The sequence below is a fragment of the Clarias gariepinus genome, chromosome 5 (genome assembly GCF_024256425.1).
Source record: "Clarias gariepinus isolate MV-2021 ecotype Netherlands chromosome 5, CGAR_prim_01v2, whole genome shotgun sequence".
Classification (NCBI taxonomy): Eukaryota; Metazoa; Chordata; class Actinopteri; order Siluriformes; family Clariidae; genus Clarias; species Clarias gariepinus.
The window spans coordinates 20,376,295-20,402,733 of record NC_071104.1 but is presented as its reverse complement, the minus strand read 5'-3'; the positions used below and the strand labels follow the sequence as shown (position 1 = coordinate 20,402,733).

At 36.4% G+C, this 26,439-nt stretch overlaps 1 protein-coding gene across 1 annotated transcript in view; it reads left to right on the top strand.

The window, feature by feature from the left end:
• lrp1bb (low density lipoprotein receptor-related protein 1Bb) overlaps window positions 1-26,439 on the top strand; it is a 339,963-nt gene that overhangs the window by 113,532 nt on the left and 199,992 nt on the right. The window contains exon 2 of the mRNA XM_053496592.1: window positions 8,847-8,984. Coding sequence (XP_053352567.1) covers window positions 8,847-8,984 — 138 coding nt within the window. The remainder of the gene's footprint in view (window positions 1-8,846; window positions 8,985-26,439) is intronic.

The window sequence follows — 26,439 nt, the reverse complement described above, 5'->3', positions numbered from 1 at the left end:
GGCGATTTTTTCCCTCGAGGTAGGCGCGGCTATACTGTACATGTTATTCGACAGAGCTAATCAACACAGTAGTTTAACTTGTATAGACAGAGTGTGAAGAAACAGAAACATTCAAAAATCCTAAGAAACAGAAATGAAAGTGTGACAGAGCATGGCTTATTCCAAAAAAAAAGGAACGCACAATATAAAAACTGAGCCATCGAAGATGAGTGGACAGCCGAATGTACGCTTATTCCCCCTGCAGGAATTTTAAATCCAGTTTTTCTTATATGTTGTAGAAACTGTGGCGATAATAAAAAGCAATAATGTGAAGCGCTGATACTATGAGATAAGACACCGTTCATTGAGGCAAATATATCCGCATCAGTCCGAGTTGAGGGCATGTACAATAACTGAACTAAGAGCCCGAAATGACACAGAGAATCTTTTCATATTCATTTACAGCCCAGCAGTGTGCAAGTAAATATTCATTAAAGATTAAAGATTTTAGTTTCAATTCAATACAAATACAAGGAAAAATTTTGACTAGATTAAATACACAGCCATCAAACTGTCCACATGTTTAATGGTTACTGAGAATTGACAATAAATATTATTGAAATGCTATTTTTTTTTTAATCACTATATATATTTTTATAGACTTTTAATGACTGCATACATAGAGATCTGAATCCTAACACAAACGTGAAATTCTGGCTTGAAGAAAATTTTACTAACCGGAACGTCAGGGCACCTGGTGTATGAGAATACCCAATATTTTGTCTACGAGCTGCAGTCTTGTCTTGTCACATCTCACACAACTTTCCTCTTTGTTGGATTTTCAGGATTTTCATCCACAACTGTTTTCTTCATTTAAAAATTCCATTGATTCTTAGTACCACTGCTTGTTTGTCTGCTTTTTCGACAGAAGGTCTAGTGTTTTTCACATGCATAATCCTGTAGTTTAATTTGTGGTGCCTGGTAATTAAAATGAGTAAGAAACAAATTATCATTTATTATTTTCTGTTCTGATAAAACGCTGTTCTTTTTGGATTGTTTTCAGAAAATCTTTCTTCTTTAAATACCATGCTTTGTATTTTGATATGCAAATGACTGTCCTAAGTCAATGAATATGCAAATTGTGACATTTACGACATAAAATCACAATTTGATTCTATTTAGTATATTGGCTTCAAGATGTCATTTTTAGATTTAAAAGGACAGTATTGTAAAGGTGAAGTGTAAATAATGTAATGTAAATAAATTCAATAATAAATCTGAATTAAAAAAAATTAAATAAACTAAATAGCACCAATAGTTAAAATTGGTGTTTGTACATTGCAGTTGCATAATTAATAGAAGAATGTTTTACTCTTAGTTACTGTAGATGTAGCCTAATGTGTGTACTGTAGTTCGGCAGGTGGCGAGAATCTAAAGAGACCTATCAACATGAATTGCATTACATTTAAATCTACACAATAATGATCGGTATTCTTTAGTCCACAAATACACACTGCTTGTTCTGGGTACCTGAGAACCTACTGTAGGAGAAGGATATATGGAGGTTTGTTTAGATGGTAAAAACAATATTGCATTTCTAAATTAATATACATTCATTAGCCATGAAATTATGACCACCAGCCTAATACTGTGAGTAGATCTCTCTTTTGCCCCAAACAGCCCAGACTCATTGAGGCGTGGACCTCACTAGATCTCTGAAGATGTGATGTGGTATCTGTCAGTAGCAGGTCCTTTAATTCCACTACTATCACTAGAATACTGTTGCCATGAAGGGGTGTACTTAGTGTGCAGCAATGTTCTGGTAGAAGGTACTGTACGTTTCAGTAGTAGCATCCACATGAAGGGCAGGACCCAAAGTTTCCTATCAGAACATTGCCCAAAGCATCACACTGCCTCAGTCGGCTTGCCTTCCCCACATAGTGCATACTTTGTGTGGGCAAAGTATATAAATCCTGTACCTGAGTAAAAGTAGATATACCCTAGATAACTTATTACTCAGGTAAAAGTAAAAGTTCTCCATTTATAATTCCACTTGAGCAAAAGAATAAAAGTACATACCTTTAAATTTATTCATGTATCAAAAGTACTGAGCTAGGAGCTACTCCTTCTCTCTCTCTCTCTCTCTCTCTCTCTTTCTCTCACTTACACACACACACACACACACACACACGCACAGAAGAAGTGAATGGCCAGGTCCCTGGCACTCTCTGGACTACAAATAAGCCGCTTTCACCAGTTGGCCCAGTAAAACTGATCCATCTGTGTGCCCCCACTTTACAATTTCTCCAGGACTTGTCTCTAGTCTAATGCTATTTTGGATTATTTTTTGGACAGAAAGATAAGTATTTACAATAACACCTACTATGAACCATAATTGGGTCATGCATTTCTTCTTTTAAAAATGTTATATAGTTTACTCTGCTGATTTAAAGTTGAATTTAAAATGCTTAATTTGAATCTTTTTTTAGCTACACATTTATTCTTAAAGATGTTCTTAATTTTCCAGTTCTCCATGTAGGGTGATTCAGTATAAGCTCTCTCTGACTGGTAATTTAGTGTAAGGCAATGAGAACTGATTTCTTACCATCCTGCACACCATCTGTTATTGTGCTTGGTGCATATCAGGCTGTTGAATATTCATCTCGCCCCTCATCTGATTAGATTAGTTCCCAATCAGTTTGTGAGTGGAAATGATTCTGTAATCAACAATACAGTTTTTATTAAGATAATGATAGTTTGTCGCAGATCTTTGTTCCCCGGTGTTAACTATGTGCTATATGTTACACACGAGCACTTATTGTCAAGTTCAGGTTTTGTGTTTGTTTGTCAGTAAAAGGAAATTGCCACATGAATGCATAATTACACATGTTAGCCAGTGTAAATTAGCAAGGCTATTAATCACATTTTGGACCTTGAAATTTCTCACACTTTGCTACCATGTGTATCATTCTTCTGTGCCGAATGTAAATTGGCTCCAAAGAAAGATCATTGTAACTGAAAAGCGACCAAAAACGATATTTTTCTTAGAAACAACAGACTAAAAGGTTGATCTGCCTGCTATCGTGTTTTTGCATGATAATTATGCAGTTAGTCTTTGAAATTTTATAAAATAGCGTATCTTTTGGCTTATGAAGAGGAATGTCAGAGAAAAAAAGGATTAAAATTTCAATTATTCTAAAAATAGAAATACAAAATTATGCAAATCATGCACTTTGATAGAGATTTGTCATTTATCTGTAGGATTTCTGTATCTCATGAAAGAATTAATGGACATCACTGAACTATTCACTACCCACTTAGGATATCTTTGTTGGCCAGGGATCAGAGTGGTGATGTAGTAGGGACTCTGGAGATTTGTAAGAGGCCTTGTCACGTGGGCAATAAATCTCATGCTAAGTGGCTGTGTTGCAGTTCTGGTAATTGATACTGGTGTAGTTAAGGTGCAATGTGACACATTCACAGCATGCAAAATGGAAGCTAATGTTTCGCTTAGACATGTTTTATGTGCTCTAGTGGCTGCTCAGCAGATGAGGGTCACCTACGTGCCTCATGAATCTTTAAACAGCTGCTGGGTGCAGAAGTGTCAATAAGGAGATCACTGAGGCTGTGTTTTCTCCCTCTCTCTCTCTCTCTCTCTCTCTCTCTCTCTCTCTCTCCCTATCTCTCTCGCTGTCTTTCACTTTCTCTCTATCAGTCAATCCTCCAGCATTTTTAATTCCTCCATCTGGGCATGTGCTAATACATAGAACAACACTATGTTGTGACACTAGGACTGTTAAAAGTAGCATAATAACTAATGGTAATTTAGTGCTGAGTGTGTCAAAATGTAAAAGACCTCTTTTGTTTTAGTCCCAAGAATACGACTATCACCAAATGCATGGAGGAAAGAGAATAATCCCTCTAACTCTAATTTTAAGTCTTCCTAAACAAAGTTTTCTGTACATCCTCCAGTTTTTATATTATGTTTATATATATATTGCTGAAATTTATCTTCAAATAGTCAAAAAGCAGATAGCAAACAAGAGTGAGTAAAATAAGTAATGCTTAAATAAAGTAAAGTTAATACATAAGTTTACATGCCCCCTTATACTCCATTAAAATCATATTAGCCTAATTAGAAGAAAAGTGCACCATGTAACCATGTAAGTCGATACAGTCTGACCCAATCTGAGTCAATAGGAATTAATTTTCAATGGAAATGAGAAGGGTGAACCTTTGATGACCCATTCAAATAGTAAGTATTACTCATGTAAACACTTAATCCAATAGTTATATTTTTTCTGTGCATGTTACTTAACGTGACCTGGTTCTGAGAAGGAAAATATGCTTCTATCCTTGATCACTAAACTCTGTGATATTTTTAACCACAGGGGCTTTGAATGAGAAAGGGACACTGATTGACTCACTATTTAATATATAGTAGTTAAGCATCACAGATAAGACAAAATTCTTGTAACCAATCAGAAGGTGGGATTTGTCAAAAAGATTAATAGTTTAAAGTGCCCCTATTATGTGTTTTCAAAGATAATCTTTTATGCAGTGTGTCATGTAGCTGCATGTGAACATAAACTATCCGCAAAGTTGTGAGCCAGACTGTGCACGATATATGAAGTTTTTGACTATTAAAAAAAAGAGTCGGCTCACATTCGCCTAAACGAGTCATTAGCAATTCGAATCTTTTTCTGTTTTTTTTTTTTTATATTTGCATAATGTCCGCCCACGTTCTACGTGGCGAACAACTTGCCCGCCCACAAACAGTACAATTTCCACGTGGATTAACGTTACATCATGTCAAGAAGACGCTGTATCCTGCGCTGTAAAAGTAAATTTGTTTTATATGCCCTTCCGAAGGAAGAATCTACAAAGAAAGGCGTTTCATCGTCAGACTCCGGCTCGAATTGATAGGGTAAAATCGAGGCCATCATTTCTATGTATTAACAGGTCTCCAGAGCTGTCATTCAGGTATGGTAATAGGTGTTTCGTTTTTCCGACACACACTGTAGTGGTAGACCAATCATAAAGGACCGCGCCATCTAACCAATCACAGCAGTGAGGGCTCACGGAAAGGAGGGGTTTAGACAGACTAATTCTTCGAACTGCTTCACACGAGTCGATTACGAATCATTTAGAAATGGGGTAAAATTTAATCTATTTTTGGAGAAAACTGAAGTGTTTTTAGACCGTGCATACATGTAAACCTGTTTTAAGAGAATCATAAAGCAATATTAGCAACCTTTAAAATGGCATAATAGGGGCACTTTAACATTAAATTCTGGCAGATTAAATGCTTTACTGTGGACAGAACCTTTTGTGAAGAATTTGTGCATGTCAAAAGTGACAATTATGATGCAGTTTGCAGTTTGTGGGGGGTACACTCTGGACTGTGAGGGAATCCAGAGTACCTAAAGAAACCCACCAAGCATGGGGAAAACATGCATGTTCAAGCCCCAGCAATGCTGCAGTTGGACCCTCTCTGTCTCTCTGTCTCTCTGCTTCAGGGGTGCTGTGTTATGACTGACCCCTTGCTCTGATCCCCAGCTTCCTAACAAGTAGTACTCTCTCTAAACTCTCTCTGCTCCAGGGATGCTCTGTTATGACTGACCCTGTGCTCTGACCCCGGCTTCCTAATGAGTAATTAAAAAAAATCAATTTATTATTTTTTTTTATTTTTTTGTATTGTGTGACAAATTAAGAATTCCATTTCTTTTTCTATCTATGCAAATACAGTTTTTGTGTTATTCATGCATACACACATTTCTATGTATAGAACCTGATTGATGAGGTTCTTGATAATAAGGGATTTTCATGTCATTATAGGACTTTTACTTAAGGTTGCGATACAGTAATGGGCTGAAAACATGGATCCATACAATTTTAAAGAATATCTAAATATTTCATATTTATTGCTTAGCCAGATCACTCATGAAACAGTATCTTTACTTAATTGTGTTGGTAAAATTCATCTTCTTACCCCTTTAGACAGTGCTATATGCAGGCTACTGGGCTTTTAATTAGGAAGTTGTGGTTTGCATCTATGGTGATTTCGAGTTGTTACTTTAGGCCATACATGAACACAGCAATTTAAAATGTGGGATTTATCATGGTATACTTTGTGGTAATAATTTCCTTGTGCATACTGGCAGTTCTTATTTTTATGCATGCTTTAATGTAGGTGTATGTATATACCCTGAAATATTCTAGTAATTAACTTAATTCATGATGGCATCAGTGTTCGTAAGAGCCACTGAACCACCAGCCACAAATGACCCCAAATTTACACCAGGGTTTCATGTGCTTTTAATTTGTTGAGTTAATCATCAAAAAGAGCTTGATTTCCATCAAAGCAGATGATCACACAAGTCTTGGCCATTTTAATGCTGCTTGATGATACAGTATTTAAATCTGAATTCAGAATTGGTTTCTTCCTTGTAATGCTTTCAATGTGGTTTTTTTCTTTTTATTTTATTCAAGTATGAGAGACAGAAAGAGAGAGAGAGAGAGAAAGACAAAGAGAGAGGAGTGCTCAGGGATCCAGATTTTTCAACTGTATTCTTTTTTGCCGCTAATTGTACTTAACTGGATTCGTAACTGCTTATGATTTTTATGGACATTAATCAGGTCAGCAGCTCTTTTTCTGGCTACTGCTAAATGTTTGCCACATGATTTAAGTGACGTGAGACTTGGGATTTGTTCCATGACCCAGGCCACGGCACTGCTAGCCACTGGTCCACCAGGGAACCAGCATGTGGATATCAACAACGAGGCACACATATTGTACCACTCAAACTTGTACACGCTGTTAGGCACAATCACTAATAAATTCAGCTCACTTTACACATTTTTTTTTGTAAATAATCTCTTACTGCCGTCCATAATCTGTCCAGCCGTCACTAACAAAATGTGTGCAAGATAAATAAACATAGAAATTTAAAACAAGAAATTTACCTTTGTTCCAACAGTCCTGTAATGACATTATTTCTAAAATGATACACTATGTCTGCAAATTGACTACCTGATCATACTTATTATATGAATTATAACGGATGATTATCCAGAAGAAAATATAAGAAAATTACAATAAATAATATGGTTTGTCATCTTAAATATTTAAAATATAATTATTAAATGAAATGAAATTTTTCACCATGTCCTTTTTCTATATAGCCTAAGAATGAGCATGTTATAAAACCAGTTGACATTTTTTAAAATGTTTAAATGTCCAGGTTTGGTGAACCTAAACCCTTTATAGCCTCAGATTCTTGTTCCTTCCTGATGAAGTAGAACCCGGTCTGATTCTCTGTTTATGTAACCTGATGCATTGTGCACTCTGAGATGCTCGTATAGTTCTAAAGCGTTGTTATTTTAGTTAGTTTAGTTATCTATCCTAGCATGGGTTCTAGTTATCACAGTATTTCGCACTCTGATTTTTGATGTAAAAACAGTACAGTGTTACTGTGATCCATTTAGACTTTGAGCAGCATACTGTATAACAAAACAAAGTCATGCGCATTAGAACACAACAAAATGAAACATGGCTAATTAAACATTAGCTCCCTAGCTTATTCAGCCTGGTGAAGGTATTCGTTGATACATAGACATCAAATAGAGAGTCTTTGTAGTCATGAGTCCCTAATGCTTGCCATTATAAAATGCTTTGTCCTGAAATGAATTTGTGTTAGACTGAAATTTTGTCATTACAGTTAAAATATAAAATGCAATTGCCACATGGTATTATTTTCCATTAGTGGCATGTGCTAAAGTGAAACCTTTCTTTCTTATCTCCTGCTCCCTGTACTACAATATAATGTGTGAATTTGCATTTAAAAACTGAAGTTGTGTCAGAATTGATGGAAGCCATTTTCAGCACATAAAAAAAATGTTGTGTTCGCTGCTTTAGTGCAGGGTTCATAATTCACTCATTATATATATAAATAAAAGAAAAATTATATGCTTGTATATTATGAGCCGCGCATTCTTTAAATACAAGTTTTCACTTTTTGATTTTTACGAGAGTATGAGCAATACCCCCCCCCCACCATTTATTGCATTGCATCCTACTTTGTTTCTTACTGTAAGACAGCATACATTTTTCATCATTTTTTCACATTTATAAATTGAGAAATGTCTCTCTTTCTCACTCTTTATCTATCTCTCCATGTTTCACACACACAATGTGTGTAATATGCTACATAAAAATAAGTGCAGAAATATAAGGTACATATGCATCCGCATTTTGTGTGACTATAACAATTGCACGTTCAGCCTAAGTGATTAATTTGCCATTGAGTTAACTCAAATAAAGGGACAGACATTTAAAAAAACAGCCCTCATCTTCACACAATGGCTGTGGACTAAACATGTTCAAGTAGCTTTTCCAGAATTAGAGTTTGCCTACAGCAAAGTGAGATGAGCTACTCCACAATATGTGGCGAATTAAATGATATGCAAAATGAAGATGTAGTGTGATGATAAGGAGAAAAGACACTTCTGTAAAGGAAGAATAAAAATCAAACCTTTAAACCTAGAAAAACAATAAAGGAGACGGAAGGCAAAATCCTACATTTAATCTTACATTAAAAAAAAGGATTTATTTGTTTATTTATTAAACAACATAATAATACCCATAATTATTATTGTGGTCATACAGGTAATTACCATGTTGCAATTTTTTCAATTCAAATTTAATACAATACTGGTATGTTGGTACTGTGGTATGTGTTTTTGTGATATAATGAAATTTATCAAAGTAAACTCTTAATCTGTCTTAAATCTTTAAAGATTGTGGATGCACGTCGCATAGCACACTGTAAATCTTACATTAACCGCTTTTATCGTCTCTTCTTCAGGTACCACAGAAGTAATAGTCAGATGTCACCTCAATCACATACAATGTCCTGGAACAAGAAAGTGCATACACTTCAACAAGCTCTGTAACGGGGCCAAAGACTGTGCGGATGGCTTTGATGAAGGAGTTCACTGCAGAGGTGAGACACCGCATCCATATTCATTTGGATCATGCAGATGTCTGATCATCTTAGCTGTCACAGTAAAAGTTGCTACACATTTAATACCAAAGTAGATGTATCTCTACTGTATGTGTTTATTTCTGTATGACAGAGCCCAAGCTGAAAGCAATCGGTAACTCTAACCTCTGTTATTATATCTACCAGATTTTTTCCTTTTTTTTATAGTACTTATCTTGGTAAGACACAATTGCTGCAACAAACTGCTGCCTAGCTAGATCAGAACACAGTAATGTTCTCAAGTTCAGTCCTAAAACGATGAGACACTGGCACTATATGTGATTAGCAGCTGCAGGTTTGTTATAATGTACGTTATTTTGTTAGAGTTTGCATGAGATAATTAATCAGTTGCCCGGACACATGGTGATAAATTGTTGCCTGGCAGAAAAGTAGGTTCAATCATCTGGGAATGAAAACAAAAAATGCTCTTTATTGTCTCTCTTTATGAAATGTCAATCTTCCTGAGTATGTTTTATTTGCTATTGATTTTTATTATTAATGCACTTCCTAATAGTTTAATATAATGTTAGTAATATAATGGTGGTAGGATAGTAATACTAAGTCTTCATATATAGGCCATATCCCTTAGTTTGTATTTAAGCACTTAACTATCTAACTAGGTGAAGCAGACACAAGTGTTATAATAGCAAAGAGCAAATAACTTGATAAATGAGGCCATTGTTGGAACTGCATATTTATTGTAGCTCACCTTATGTTTCGACATTATCGTAGCTTCCAGTTTTTATCCATGTCAGTTTCTGGGAAACCAAAGCATAAGTCTTGGCAAGCGTTTAGAAGCTTTTACATGCCCAGTGGGTTCGATAGTTTATTATTTGTCTACCCCGGTTCGAACTGTTTATCTATGACGGCAGGCTGCAAAATTGTGTGTAACTCACAACCTGGTAAACGTACACGTTTAGCTACAAAACAGGTGAATAGTGAAGCATGATCCGAGCACCAGGTGTAATGTTGGACACAGCCTACTGTTGATTACAATCGTCTAAAGCACAATAACAAGCAAGTGCAGCCACCTGGCCTCTGTGATAAAATAATGCACGCTCGGCAGGCCGCACTGGGTGGATGCCCATTTGCTGCCCAAAGCCATGACCTTTAGTGAACTGAAAGTACACAGCACCCACACGAGCTCAGCTCCAACCTGCTGATTCTGCCCTTTGATCTAATACCTGCCTGAAGAAAAGCCACTCACCCATATGAAACAGAGATTACTGTGTCAGGTTGAATTTGACAGAGTTCTTTTGTGCTCGGAGCAACAAATTCTTGTTTATTCTTGGCTCAAAAGCTGTTGCTTCCTTGCTTAAAAGAGCATTCTCCTCTAGAATACTTAATTCACTGAGATGCCTAGTAGCAAAGACAGGAGGATTCTAGCTAGCATTTGCCGAACACCTCAGTATATTGGAAAGAAAATCACCTAACCATTGTGTCATATTTTGCAGCTTTGTCTCTCGTCTCATAAGCTCAGTGCCTGTTTACCTGCCCCGAAGCCAGGTCTTGCCTTGAAACATAACATCTATTACTGCAAAAATCTGCAATAACCTCCCAGCTCACAAAGCTATTGATGCAGTGGACAGAGAAAGGGGCGGGTGTGCATGCGTGTGCGTGCGTGTGTGTGTGTGTGGGGTGGGGTGGGGTGGGGTGGGGTGTGTTGTTTGTTGAGATGAAGCTTGGGGTTTTATTTAGGTCGTGAGTGGTGTGTAGAGGCTGCAGTGATGTATTGCAGGAAGTTATCCTAAGGTTTTAGGAGGCATTAAGCTACATTACATTCATTGTTCTCCTCCCCTATTTGTTTGTTTTTAGATACAGCTAATTAAGCAGTGAAGGCAGGGGCAATAAATCCTCCCTCTACTCATTTCTTCCACCAGTGTAGCTTGAATACCCTGAATTTTCAAACACCCCTGTTTTCCAAGACAGTTATCAGAATTTAGCATTTAGACCTCATGAATTAAACTTTTTGTGTGTAATTAATAAAAATTTCAAGACTTGCAGACCTTGCTGCTTTTGGGAAACAATCAATATCACAGTGGTGTGATAATCCAAAGGCTGTAATCATCCATTGGCAACAGTTCCTGAAGTGTTCAATTTCTTTTATACTGTGCCATAGAAACCTGTCAACAATTACAACTTATCGATGAGTGACAAAAACGTATAGTTATACTGCACTTATAGTTAATAAGTATTTTTATTTACATTAATAGTTCCTCTTGTTACATATGCTACAGCAATATCAAAATTTTATTCACCATTTAGACAGTCTTTTAGCTCTCTTTTCAATTTATCAAGGCAAAAAAACAAAGATCAGCCATAACATTAAAACACAAAACATTACATTTAGGCATTTGGTAGACGCTCTTATCCAGAGCGACTTCCATTTTAATCTCATTACACATCTGAGCAGTTGAGGGTTAAGGACCTTGCTCAAGGGCCCAACAGTGGCAACTTGGTGGTTGTGGGGTTTGAACCTGGGATCTTCCGAACCGTAGTCCAATGCCTTAACCACTGAGCTACCCCTCAGTTTATGCCCAGTATTGTATAGGATACTCCAGGGCCACCAGGGCAAGACTACACAATACCTCTGCCAGTGTGTTGTGGTGTCTGCCACCAGAATGTTGGCAGTGGACCCTTTGGGTTGTGGGGTGGGGCCTCTGCGGCCAGAAGACATGGGCTTGTTGCTGTTAGGCCTGTGCACAGCTGGCTGTGGTGCACTGAATGTTCTAGTGCCATTCTCGCTGCCACATTATGCTTTCAATCATATCAGCTCTCTCAGAGAGAAGGGATGAGAGGTAGTTGCGCTCCCACATCAATTACGGCTCTACAACCAATCGGGGCGTCTGTGAGCTCGCGCACGCGAAAGGAGCGGCTAGCGCTTTCCTCCGAGTGTGTTACTCCGCCCCTAATGGTGCGTGAGCAAGCAGTTCGAAAGGATGCGGCCGGCTGACGTCACGCGGTTCAGAGGAAACACTCGATAGTCTTCGACCCTCCCGGCTGAATGGTAGTAGTAGCCTTAATGTGGAGCCCCCTAGTGACGGGGAGGAATTGGCTACGACTAAATTAAGGGAGAAAATTGGAAAAATCCCCCCCCAAAAAAAGACAATTTATCATAATGAGCACAACAGGGTTTGAAATATTATCGAAATATGTAAATAATAAATGTTATAGAATATTAATTAATGATAATAAACCATCAGATTTGAAAAATCAACAGGTCTGTGGTACATGATAATGCAATATAGATTTTGTGATGTATTAGGTAATAATACACTGTTGTTTTGCTGGAAGTTTATGAGTGAACCTGTATATCATGATACATCTGAATTTAAATTATTTTATTAGCCATATACATTTACATTTATAGGTCATACAAAACATTCGAAACACACATATAACAAAAAACACAGCAAAATAAAAAAAGAAAAGGCTGGAAACTCATTCTAGATTCATTACATTTAAAGTAAAACAATTTTTAAGCTTTTTGTTTGAATTTTGATGATTACAGCTTACAGCTCGTAAATAAAAAAATCTGTTTGAATTTCGTAAGATCAATAAAGTATTTACAATACAGAAATATCCAACTTCTGAAAAGTATGTTCATTGTCTTTAGTTAGTCTTTGGTCAAGGCTTCTTTAGCATGAGTTACTGCAGTAGAAGTGCAGAATGGCATAGAGGTAATCAGCCTACACTATGGCACTGCTAATGTGTTATTAAAGGCCAGGTTGCTTTGAGAGCAGCCTTCAGCTTATCTGTATAGTTCTTTAAGAGTTGATCTCATCTTCTTCTAGATAATATCCCATAAATTCTCTATGGGTTTCAGGTGAGGCAAGTTGGTTGAGCAGTGGTCCAGTGGTTCAGGTGATTTTTTTTTCTTTGGTCAAGTAAGACACTCCTGGCATTGTCCCTGGGTCAGGAGTAGCTTGATATTAGGAACAATTGTGGTCCATTTTCTGAAGAGGTCTGTGCATGTTGGCGCTTGATACACTGCCTCAAGCCTCACTCCACGTCTTGTGAAGCTGTCCCGTGTTCTTATATCTCCTTTGCTTGGAAATCTTAAGGCTGAGTAAATTCCTGTTGCTTGTGCACAATTTTATACCATACGTTTCCCTCCAGGCACCTTTGCATGAATGTACCCTTCATTAGAGTACTCTGCAAACAGCCAATCCTTTCAGTGGTGACCTTCTGTGGCTTACATTCCTTTGGGAGGGTGTCAATGATCATCTTCTGGACAACTGTTAAGTCAACAGTCTTCCAACTTTATTGTGGCTGTGTGTATCAAGACCCTGAATAAGAGATACATGGTATTTACACTACCGTTCAAAAGTTTGGGGTCACTTGCAAATTTCTATGTTTTTGATTTATTTTTTACATTCTACAACAATACTGAGGATTTCAAAACTATACAATAACACATATGGAATTAGGTAATTATGTAACAACAAAAAAAAACAACAGTTAGTTGTTATTTTAAGACACAGAGGTCAGCCTTTCTGTAATAGTTCTTGCAAGAACAGTATTGTCAAGTGCATTTGCAAAATCCGTCAAGCACCATAATGAAACTGGCTCTCATGAAGGCCATCCCAGGAGGGCGAGACCAAAACCTACCTCTGGGGCAGACGAGAAGTTCATTTAGAGTTATCAGCCTAAAAAATGACCAATTAACAGCACCTCAGATTAGAGGTGTTATAAAGTCTTTACAGAGCATAAGTAGCAGAAACATCTCACCATTAACTGTTCAAAGGAGATTAATGCATTTTTTGGATGCCTTTAGCATTGCTTTGCAATGTGGAAAGAAACAAAAATCAGGAAGAATAATAATTTTCTCAAACCTAAAATAAAATATTTTAATATTTAGCAATGTTGGATTTTTGAGTTTTCCTGAGCTGTATGCTGTAATCCTGAAAAAAAAAAAATGCTTAAAATATTTAATCTGAATTTGGATTATATGTTATAAAGTTTTACTTTTTAAAATAAATACCCAAAAAAATCTTTCTTTGATGTGAACATTATTTGAGATGCACTGTGTAATGTAATTATGACATATGAAATATGTATTATAATGATTTTTTTTTGTCCTATCGCCATCTATACGTCATACCCATCCAAAACTGCTGCCTGTTATTCAGCATGTATGTTCTTAGGAAACAGAACCAAAAATCTTAATTATTATGCTGAAGGTTAAATTTGTTGAAAATGTTATTACAGAATGAGGAGCCCCCCCCACACACAAATGCACACACACATACTGTACACACACACACACTCACACACAAGCACACACGCACGCACGCACTCACACACAGCACGCACGCACACACACACACACACACACACACACACACACACATAAGCATGCCTGCAGAACACACACTCAGGGGAAAGGGGAAGAATTGGGGTCACCAAGTTGGAGCACAGCTGTTGTGTCTTTGTTGCAACTTATTCTCCACCTCTTACAATGAATATGCATAACCAGTCCCTGAGGGCTTCCCACAAAACTGTGCCCATATGGAAAATATTCAGTTTCACCTTTGCTGAAATTCACTACTTTATATTTTAGTCATGAGGCTTCATATGGAAGAATGATAAAGTCATTGCTATTATGCCACCTTTCACATTCAGTGTGCTGGCCTTACTTCCTAACACTGAACAGGTGGAGAGGATGGGAGAGAAATATGAATCAGGGACTGCAGAAAAACTTGGAGTGAGAAATGACATTCAAAGTTGACCTTCAGAAAAATTCGTTTGTTAAAAATATTTTTCTTTGAGCATTGTAAGTATTATGTACAGTTTCCGTATTTAAAAAAAAACTTAAAGGATTCAATTTAGTAAATTATTTAACTCTTTCAACTTCCATATTACACTAACACTTCAAACTTTAGCTGTCAGAACATGGCAAGCCTGTGGTCAAATCAGCAGTGATGTGATGCAACAAAGCAACTGCAACTACATCATTTACTGAGAGCCAGTGAGAGAAAATAGCGATACTGCAGCTAGATAGATGTGTTTGATTTAGCCCCCAAAAAAGTACTGAATCTCAGTAATTGTACTTTTTATAAACTAACCACATTTGTAAACTGACAAAAACCAAGTGTACATTTAGAAACATAGCAAAGCATTTAAGTAAGCATTGAAAAAAAAAAAAAAAAAAAAAAAATATATATATATATATATATATATATATACACACACACACACAAAATATATATAATGCAACCACGGGAGGGCGCATTTCAGTGTCTTCTTGTGCTAGTCCCAAGTCTGTGTCGGGTTGTGTCAGGAAGGGCATCTGACGTAAAACTCAAAAAAATCCGATTTGCCAAATCAAATCACAAATATCACTTCTATATCGGATCGGTTGCAGCCCTAGTTAACAACGACCGCCACCGGTGCTGTTGACCTACAGGGAAATTGGGCTACTGTTGGTCGAAAAAGTAGAGGAGGAAGGCGTGTTTGAAAGCAGAGAAAGAAAAGGAAAGGTAAAAGTTTAGGAGTGATATTAGGGACTTTGAATGTTAGGACTATGATAGGGAGGTTCAAGAGAGTTGCTTGATATGATGCAAAGAGAAGGGAAAATTCTGAGGTAAGTTAGATAAAGTAATGCAGAGCCTCCCCAGAGAGGAGAGAGTGGTAATGGTGCAGACTTCAATGGACATGTTGAGGAAGAGAACCCCAACATGGGAGAGGTGATGAAAATGTGATGAGCAGGTTTGGTCTTTAGGACAGGAATGTAGAAGGACAGATGGTGGTGGACTTTGCAAAGAGGATGAAAATGGCAGTAGTGAATACTTTTTTTCCAAAAAAGGCAGAAACATAGGGTGACATGTAAGAGCGGAGACAGAAACATTCAGGGTGATCACATCGTGATCGAGTTTGTAATCTGTAAGAGATCATGGCTGCAAAGTGTTGGTAGGGGAGAGTGTAGCCAGACAACACAGGGTGGTGGTGTGTAAAATAACCCTGGTGGTGAGGAAGGTAAAAAGAACAAAGCCAGAGCAGAGGACAAAGTGGTGAAAGTTGAAAAAGGAAGAATATTGTGTAGTTTTCAGGGAGGCGTTAAGACAGGCTATACTGTAGGTGGTCAGAAGGCGCTTTCAGTTGACTGGACAACTACAGCCAATGTGATCAGAGAGACAGGAAGGAGGGTACTTGGTGCATCATCAGCAATGGGCAAAGTGGACAAGGAGACTTGGTGGTAGAACAAGGAAGTACAGGAGTGTACAGTATACAGAGAAAGAGGTTAGCTAAGAAGAAGTGGGACACTGAGAGGACTGAAGGTAGTAATAAGGGAGATGCAGCGTAAGGTGAAGGTAGTGGTGGCAAAGGCCAAACAAAGAGCATACAGTATGAGGACTTGTCTGCTAGATTGGATAGTAAGGAGGGAGGCTTGGATTTGTACAGGTTGGCGAGGCAGAGAGATAGAGATGGGAAGGATGCAGCAGGTTTAAGTGATTAAAGATAGATAGGGTGATGGGAAAATGGAAGGAGTACTTTAAAGAGTTGATGAATGAGAAAAATAAAAGAGAACAAAGAGTAGAAGGTCTGTTGTGGAGCAGGAAGTAACAAATATTAGTAAGAGTGAGGTGAGTAAGGCGTTGAAGAGGATGAAGAGTGGAAATGCTGTTGGTCCTGATGACATACCTGTGGAGGTATGGAAGTGCTTAGGAGAGGTGGCAGTAAAGTTTCTGACTAGTTTGCTTAACAAGATCTTCGAGAGTGAGAGGATCCCAGAGGAATAGAGGTGATGTGTGTTAGTGCTGATCTTTAAGAATAAGGGGGATGTGCAGAGCTGTGGGAACTACAGGAATCTCCATGGACTATGATGTTTGCAGATGACATACATATATGTGTGTAAATGAGAGGGACCCAAGTGGAACAGTGAGGCTACAGGGAGCAGAGGTAAAAAAAGGACTTTAAGTACTTAGGGTCAACGATATAGAGCAAATGAGAGTGTGGAAAGGAGGTAAAGAGGCGGGTACAGGCAGGTTGGAATAGGTGGGAAAATTGTCAGGTGTGTTGTGTGATAAAAGAGCATCAGCGAGAATGAAAGGAAAGGTGTACAGGACAGTGGTGAGACCAGCGATGCCCTACAGCTTAGAGACAGTGGCACTGAAGAAAAGACAGGAGGCAGAGCTGGAGGTAGCAGAGCTGAAGATGGTAAGGTTCTCTTTGGGAGTGACATGGATGGATGCGATCGAGAAAAAATTCATCAGAGGGACAACCCATGCTAGATGTTGTGAAGATAAAGTCATAAAGGCCAGATTGAGGTGATTTGGACATGTTCAGAGAAGAGATTGTGAATATATACTGTAGGTAAAAGGATGCTGAGGTTGGAACTGCCAGGCAGGAGGTCTAGAGGAAGACCAAAGAGAAGATTTATGGATGTACTGAGAGAGGACATGAAGTTAGTTGGTGTGAGAGAAGACAATGCAGAGAATAGATGTTAGATTGAGGCAGATGATTCGCTGTTGGGACCCCTGGAAGGGAACAACCGAAAGACAAATAAGATGTTTTAAAAGGAACTAGGAGATGGTTGACACTTATAGTTAATTTTTATTGTGCTCCTTATGGCAGATGCGATATGTTATTGTCAGTATTTATTTATGTATTTTATTTATGTTTTGGCTAATTAATTAAAACTCTTAAAAGCTAATAAGCACAGGTCTGTGACCGCAATAAAGCATAGGTAAAAGCTGATAAAAAAAAAAAAGTGCTTAAATTATGCTTATGTTATATGTGTATGTGCTTATTTATACATATTTTTTGCCTATGTCACAGATTTCTTTTTTGCTAAGTCACATTTATATAGTTTGTTAAAATGAAATAAAATTCAATTCCTTATATTGCCTAGGTTCTGCTGAACAAAAGGATATGCCACTCAATGCTGCACAATCCTGAGCCCTGTATATATGTTTATTTATAAAACAGCAAAATAAAAAATGGCAAAAATCCTAAAATAAGTTTTAAAGTCTGTAACTTAAACTGCAGTTCAGTATTTTTTTTTCACTTGAATCATAACTTTTTTGACATTTGAGTAATAGCATGATAAAGTAGCAACAGAATTGCTTTAATATTTTATAAGCAAATCAGGCATTATGAACAGTGTGCTTCTTGACAACAAAGAATTAGTGGAAATTATTAACAAATCTATGCCTGGGGTTGTTTCGAATAAAGAAAGAGTGTGTCTGTTTTTCCAGATTTCCTGTTAAAAGTAATTTCTTTCCTCCTCGTATTGGTCCCATCAGGGGGACTGCGACAACAACATTGCTAACAGTTTGTTCACATTCATTCTAAATTAGTTCTGATTCCATGCTGATTGTTTGTACTGGACTGAATTGGATTAGTTTCTCTTTATTTAGTGACTGTGATAATAACCAGAAAAGCCTTATCCTAGAACTCTAGACCGCTGTCTAAGATGTTTGTTGACACAAGTGACTTAGTCAGCTGCTCAAGACAGCATAAGATAATACTAAGATGGCTGCTAGCTATTGTACACACCCTTCGACTGTATGTCAAACCAGAGCTCTGATTACCTTACATCCAGTGACTGAGCACATCTATTTTATATGCCATTATATGCCCTTTTTAATATGGTCTGACTGAAGCCTAAAGACATCTTATTTCACACACACCCACATTAAATAAAACCTTTCATACAGACCCTCATTACACATCAAATTATTTTGCACCTCTGTTTGAAGATTGTCAATATGTCCAAACGTGCTATGGGAAAAAGTAATCACTCAGCTTACAGATGCTTTTTTTTAGTAGATATATTTTATCGAATGATCAAGTGGATATAGACATATTTATTGGCAAGTTAAAAGAGACTAACCTTCTAGATCTTTTATACGCCATATGTAAACAAAATGACAGCTAAAACTAAATGAGTTGTTTTCACACGAAATAGACTTATTGAAACGCATTGAACCTATATATATATATATATATATATATATATATATATATATATATATATATATATATATATATATATATATATATATCAAATGTCTAATGTTTATTCACTTAATGTAAATATTTGATGTAAATACTGCGAAAAAAGAAACTATTGCATAAGACTTAATTGTATGCATTAAATGTCTGCACTTATTTTCTTTATTCGTTTTGAGTTTTAAATGTTAATGATTTTAAGTATTTGAGTGAAATGGAATTGTTAATAGATAATGCCACCCTTGCGTAATAATGAAAAACAATGTTGCACATGTACCTTCCCTCCCTCTCTCTGCCTCTCAACAGCATTCAATTATCTCACTTGATTAACTTTTCATTACCAACCATTGAAACAAACAAACAAACAATTCTCTTCGGGGCCAGGGCAACATTGATAAGAACGGTCTCTAATTCAAATATGAATACCCATGAATAGAGCACAAAACATTTACTGTGCTTTTCTATTTAAAGAAAGAAGAAACATTCACCTCAGTGCAATCCATTACCATATTTATTACATTAATATCCATGTAATGAAATGCCATTTAGGGTGTTTTTATGTTTAGTTGAATTGAGTTGATTTGAGGTACCACTTAAGTTAGAGTTAGGCTACTCAAACGTTTCATCCACAAAATTGATGGTTCATGACCATCCTTCTAGGTTGTAACAATGTGTTAAAGGGTTCTTAACCTAGTTTCAGTAACTTCAGTTCTCTTTAGTTCTTTTATTTGCTTGTTGCAGCCCAATAATTAGATCGTTCTAAAATGATGGACAATTTTTTTGCCAGGCAATGTATAACTGCATGCAGAAAGAGACTGTAATTAGATATGAAGGTGTAAAGATTCGTACTGCGTAAAGTTGGTTAACTATATTCACTGTAATTATAGTGAGCTTTAACTTTAAAAGATAAGTGCTAAGTCATATTATCTATTTATTAATACTTTTTTATTACAAAATAGCACAATTAAAAAAGTGATATTTTATTAATTCAGCAACACAGAATGGTGAAATAAATTGCAATAAAATAGCCGACATATATTAAAATTTCATGGCCTTGACAGTCAGCAAATGGTCTTGTGGTATTGTGGAAATGTTCAAGTTGGCTTTTAAAGCTTTACCATAAAAACTAATTACATTCCATTTATGTTTTTAAAGTTACATTATATTCATATCTTCAGGTCAAATATGTTGTCGTTAGTCTTTTGGCTGCTCCTGTTGAGGGGTTGCCACAGCGGATCATCCAATGCGCACAATAACTTGGCAAGGTTTTACGCCGCACGCCTGGGAATCAAACCCAGGCCTTCCACATGGAAAGTGAGAAACCTACCACTGAGCCAACAATACCCAGCATTCTCTGGTTAAATATAGGTTTCATATTTTATTATTACATTAACAAGCTAGCACACGTTTTAGAGACCCTCAAATCTTTGTCTGTTAATGCTCCAGCTTAAATTACTTTTTAGATAACATCTTTTTATCTCTTGAAAGTCTTGCTTTTTATTTCTCCTCCAAATGTGATGTTTCGTTGTCTATGTAAATGAGCTAGTGCTGAGCCATGATATATGTGTGTGTGTGTGTGTGTGTGCCTATGAGGTGCGATCATAAAATTATTATTACTAAGAAAAAAAAGTGTCATAAAAACTGACGGTGGTCAGTTTGAAGAAGTGTGTCAAGGCGAAACATCTTCTCCAAATGATGGATGAGCTGGTGGAGGCAAATATTTTCATTTTTTTCATGCGATAATACAAATTTTATGACTGCCCCTCATATTTTTATTTACTTATTTATTTTGCATACCCACAAGGGAGCCCGATTTGAATTTCTGAAAAAGACTAAAAAGAGAATTTTGCATAATTGGTCTCCCATAAAGGTAAAAAGATATTTCACTCCAGCAGAAAATCAGTGAGATAACACATATGTGAATATGGAGAGTTTCCGGTTGTAAATACTGATGTGAAGTCAGCAAGTCTGAGTTGGGTCCATCATCCTTAGTTTTATTGTGTGTTCTGTGGAATTCTGTGGAATGATGTGTGCAACTGTGAATTAAAGGAGTTATTCATATTATTACTGTCACACTATGATGAAAGAATTTATTTAATTGTTTTAATAAAATAATGATGCCTAGGTTAAACTTTAGAGGGAAACCAAGTTAATGATCCATGAAAGAAATGCAGAGAACATTAAGGCACTGTTTCATGTAAGGTGACTTCTGCATTTGCGCTTTTTTTTACAATTTAAGTATGAGTGCATATTAAGTCCTTGAATATGCATTTGCCATCAGAGAAGTAAAAAATGCATTAATGTGATAACCTGATCATCCACTACATTTAGGTCATCAGCTGACTTTATTTTATTGCACCGTTGCATTGCTGAGCTTAGACCTTACCTACTAAAGCAACTCCAGAACCTAACACTACTTCCGGAGGCTTGTACAGTGGGCATTATGTCTAATTGGAGATTTGCTTCGTCCACTTCCTTTCTTACCATGGCACGTCCATTGCTCTGGAGTAGAGTATGGCCTTTTTTCCTTTGCTTCAAAGTCCATTCGTTATGCTTCCTAGCAAGATGAAGTTTATTTATTTATTTATTTATTTAGTAACTTGCTTCTTTTTTTTATCTTCATTAACAAGTGTTTTTCTTATGGCAATATGGCAGTTTTCAATGTGTGTGTGTGTGTGTGTGTGTGTGTGTGTGTATGTCTGTGTGTGAATCTAAAGTAAGCTCTCCTTCCCCCTTCTTGTCTTACACAGTTACTCTTTCTCCACTCTTTGCCCACACACGCGTGCACACAACGGAAACACTTTTTTATCGGAAAAATAAACAAAAAGTTTCTCTAATGTCACTCAATTGAGCAACACACTAACAAAATTACTGCTGTGCAATGATTCTGTGTAGAGCAGGGAGAAAGAGAGTGTGTGTGTGTGTGTCTGTAAAGGCGAAAGACAAAAGACAGAATAAAATATGTTTTACGCACACACACGTGGTCACAGTGTTATAGTAAACAGTACATGCGTACACGGATGTTAATTATACCGGTAAGAGACCTGCACTAAAACCCAGCGGGGAAGGCAATTCCGCAGCACAAGAGAGGAAACCCGTTGGCTCAGTTGTATTCGTAAACTTTATTAAAAATCTTTGCTCGCCTTGCGGAACACTCGCAAACCTTGTTACTCGCAATCCGAGGTTTCACTGTATATAAATGCAGCTGTTGTCAATGGGTATACTAAAGTTAAAATAGGGTAGCAAAATACACAGTGTATTTTATATAAAGAGAATTTCAAAGTTAAAAACTTTATGGCCATAAATCAATCAGATGTTCACACACAAACCAAAACATAAATTAATATCATTTCCAAAGTTGTAAACTAGCTGTTCAAATGATATTAATTGATAATAACAGGACGTCGACCTAAATTTCTGCCAGTCGACACAAGCAGAATATTCTACACTAGGGCTAAAGCGATTCCTTGAGTAACTCAAATAATTTGATTACAAAAAATGATTGAGGCTAAATCTTCTGCCTCGACGCTTCTTTTTATTTATTTTAAAAGCTTGCATTATGTTTTTACACAATTGTTTGTTGGCAGCACACTTTTAACAAAGTCCGCTTCCGGATGCAAGCCGCCAGTGAACACCAACGAAGAAGAAGCGCTTAGGTCACCCAAAAAGCGAAAGGAGATGCGAACAGTTAGCTGTGTATTAATTTGAAGTGTTCTGGTGCGGGCTGCAAAATGAAAAAGAGCGATAAAATTATCAGCGAGCCTGATCAGTTATGCCTGAGATGTAGATTTTAAAACTCTTAGTTCTGAAAGTTTAGTTGCACACCTTAGTGTTTTTGTATAATTATTTATTTTAATGTGTGGCGTTTTTTTTATCCTTAAAATCATTTCAAATACCTTTTTGTTAGTTTTTGCATCTGAGAAAAGGCTTTAAAATAACAATGTTTGGCATTGTAAAGCACTTAATTCATCTCAGTCAACTTTAATACCCAGGTTTCGCGTGGTGGCCGGAAGTACGGTTCATCATGATTCACCGCAAGTTTTGGCGCTTCAAATATATTTCCATTTTTTCACGCAAAAAATTTAACATGTTTAAGCCACCTTAAAAACATGTTTAAACATTTAAATTTTTTGGCCGGTCCTGGCGAAAGCTTGCGGACCTTGCAGAACTTCGTGGAACGTCAGCGGACAATCACACAATTAGGTAAAAAGAGACTTGACTTGACTCAGTGATTTGATTGGGTTACACAGTTTTTTTGTCTGAGTCACTAGAGAAATTGGGGGGGGGAAATGCCAAAAATTTCTCTATCAGATTTCTGTTAAAGGAACAGAGTGTAATACAGTTAGACTGTAGCTCCAATACCCAAAGCATGTTGTATTTTTTCCTTAGCTCCTGTAAATAAATTTTAAGTAGATTTTGTGTGGTTGTGTTATGCCTTCAATCTTTAAATTCCTGCCTACCAGCTGCTTGAATATAGCAGTCCATATGGCATAAAAACAAGACGTTACATCTAATATTTTACACTGAAAAAAGACAAATAAGCATAAAAAAATTAAAAAGATGCTTGGACTCTCTAGTGGCTCGTTTAAACTGCATGAGTAAAAAGAAAATTGTTTCATACGAGTCAAATTATTGGGCTCCTTAAAAAAGTTATAAAAAGTCAATAAATAAAAAAGACTTAAAAAATTATCAGAATTATGTCCAATGCATTATTAAAACTATTATTATTATGAATGAACATGGTAAAGGGGCACAAATGGAAACACTTATCTGTCAGGATTTATTTTTACTTTTTTTTTTATTTAAGAATAAAATAATTTTCTAATTTGAGCATAATAAATCTACGGCAAGCTTACTAAACATTTGTGCAACTCTACAGCGTGTGCCCGGGTCAGCATCTTAATTTGGTCTCACATTAATTAAAGTGCTCCAAGTCGAAATGTGTAGGGTGGTGGGAAGAAGGTCAGCCTTGATAGGCCAAAGGCCTTTGAGGCCCCAGAAGACTGTAATTAGTCCATATGGAAAGTGGAAATTTGGGTTGCCCTTGCTCCCCTCATCACAGACCAGCATTTTGGAGGGAACTGAACAGCAGCTGTACTACTGTGTAGTAACTGCAGCATCTGTGTAGCTTCCTTTTTGAATACAGAAATTATAGCTTCCCTATTAATTTTACCTCATATTATATATATATAAATTTTACCGCATACTGTGTGTTTATATATATGTTGAATACATGTTTAACTACTTTTACAGGACAGGGACAGTAATTGGCATTTTTATTTTGCATCAGAAAAAAAGTCCAATATGTGTAATAATACAAAATTACATACAGCAAATACAGCATACTATGGCTGCACTATGGCTGATTTTTAGATTTGATTAAAAAAAAAATCTAATTATGATTTTTTAGACACATTGAGATATTTAAATATTCAATGTCCTATTTAGTATTCAGTCATACAGTGCTGTGAAAAATTTATTTGCTCCTTCCTGATTTTTGAAGTTTATTTGTCAAATAAAAAAAAATAATTTAGGTCATCAAATAAATCTTAATATTAAACAAATATACCTGGAGTAAATAAAAAATGCATTTTTTAAATGATGATTGTATCTATTAAGGAAAATAAGTTGTCCAAACCCTATGGGAAAAAGTAATTGCTCCTTAAATCTAATAACTGGTTGTGCCACCCTTGATAGCAACAGCTGCAATCAAGCATTTGTGATAACTGTCAATGAGACTTTTACATCACTGTGGAAGAATTTTGGTCCTTGAGATGTTCTTTAGATGTTGTTTGGGGTTCTTTTATGAACTCTCATAAATTGCAGTCTGTTGAGATTACGTAAGTGCACAGGTCCATATTGCTATGTTGTTTTTATGCAATTTATTGTGCAGCTTTACAAAATACTATTGATTACATAAGAGTCAGAAGTAATATTTCCTTTTTAATTAGAATCCAGAAAATAGAATACAAATTCACAGTTGCTTTTACAGCTTTCTGTCATTATATACCTGAGAAGTAGAGAGAGGCATTTGACCGCAAAATTATGCCCTTGTTATGGAATTCATTTTGTGCACAGCGGCAGGTTTAGGGCTCTTTGTCCCAGTGAATGAAAAGCCATACAAAGCAATTTAATTTTAAGCTTTAAGCATTGTAACAGCAGTTTGATGAAAAAAACACATATATGGGTATGATGGTCAATTATTTACAATTTTTTTTGGCCATATAGTGTTAATCTTCAAAAGTGAAAATGCAAAAAAAAAAAAAAAACAGTTCTGCTTAGGATTCTAGAACAGGAGGATAATAAAATGCAAATGTAAGAATTGATATTGCTTCTCCATAATGCCAAATTCATACCAGTTTAGACACTAAAAATGAAATGTTATACAGGTTATGCAGTTGCATTGTAATCTTTCTAGCCGCTGGGTGTTGTTGGTCATAAAAATGCAATGTTAAATATATTTTGCAGTGGTATTTAATTTATATCTTTAATTATGCATGCACACACACAGGAAATGTAATTGCAAATATGTTAGCATTTTCTAATTATCATTTGAAAAAAAAAAAGCTGCCATAACAGTGTATGCATGTTTAAAATGATCATGTCTTCTTTACCATTTGGGGCACAGAGATAACATTTATTGAAACATGGTACAAAACATTTGTTCTATGTCAAATTGACCTAAAATACTGGATTAAACCACTTTAGGACTGTTCAGCACGTTTAAAATTAATTCAACCTAATTATTTTGCATTTTGACACACTCACTAGAAACAAAAACAAATACAGTAACAAGCATATTTGTGTGCATTTGTGTGGGTAGTAAGCAGTCTCAGGGAATGTGATTTTAAATCTAGTGAATGTGTTTACTTGTTCCAGCGGTAAAAGAGACACAGAGAATAAAGTGCATAGTAGTGCAAGTGTTTGAGAACATCCCTCTTGGCATTAATTCCTCATCTGCTTCCTGATGTTGAAATAGCCTTACTCATTTGCCGAGGTGTGTGCAGTTGCTCCCAAATGACTTTTAGTTTTCAGATTTCAGCTGATGCCTAGCTCAAAGGACAGCCTTTAGAAGTTTATTATAAGTATACACTGTACCTGTGAGGAAAGTCATTCCCTATTTATTGTCATCCTTCATAAAATTGCGGTGCATCGATGCATTTTAGCTGGACTTAAACAGTCTGTATGATAAGGAATGTCTTATTGTTATTTGCAGTTTGTGTGCTCTGGGGGTTTACAGAAAGTGTTAAAGACATTCATGATAAACTCGCCCCTTAGCTTGTTTTGCTGTGTTTTGTACTTTTATAAACAAATATCTCAGTTCATGTTATTTTCTTTAAAGATTCTTATTTAAAAAAAAAAAAAAAAACTGTCCTCCTGTGCACCGTGGGTTTATTGTCTGTTGTAGCACATAAAGGAAAAAAGTAACTGCTGACATGTCAGCCAGCTGAGGAACAGC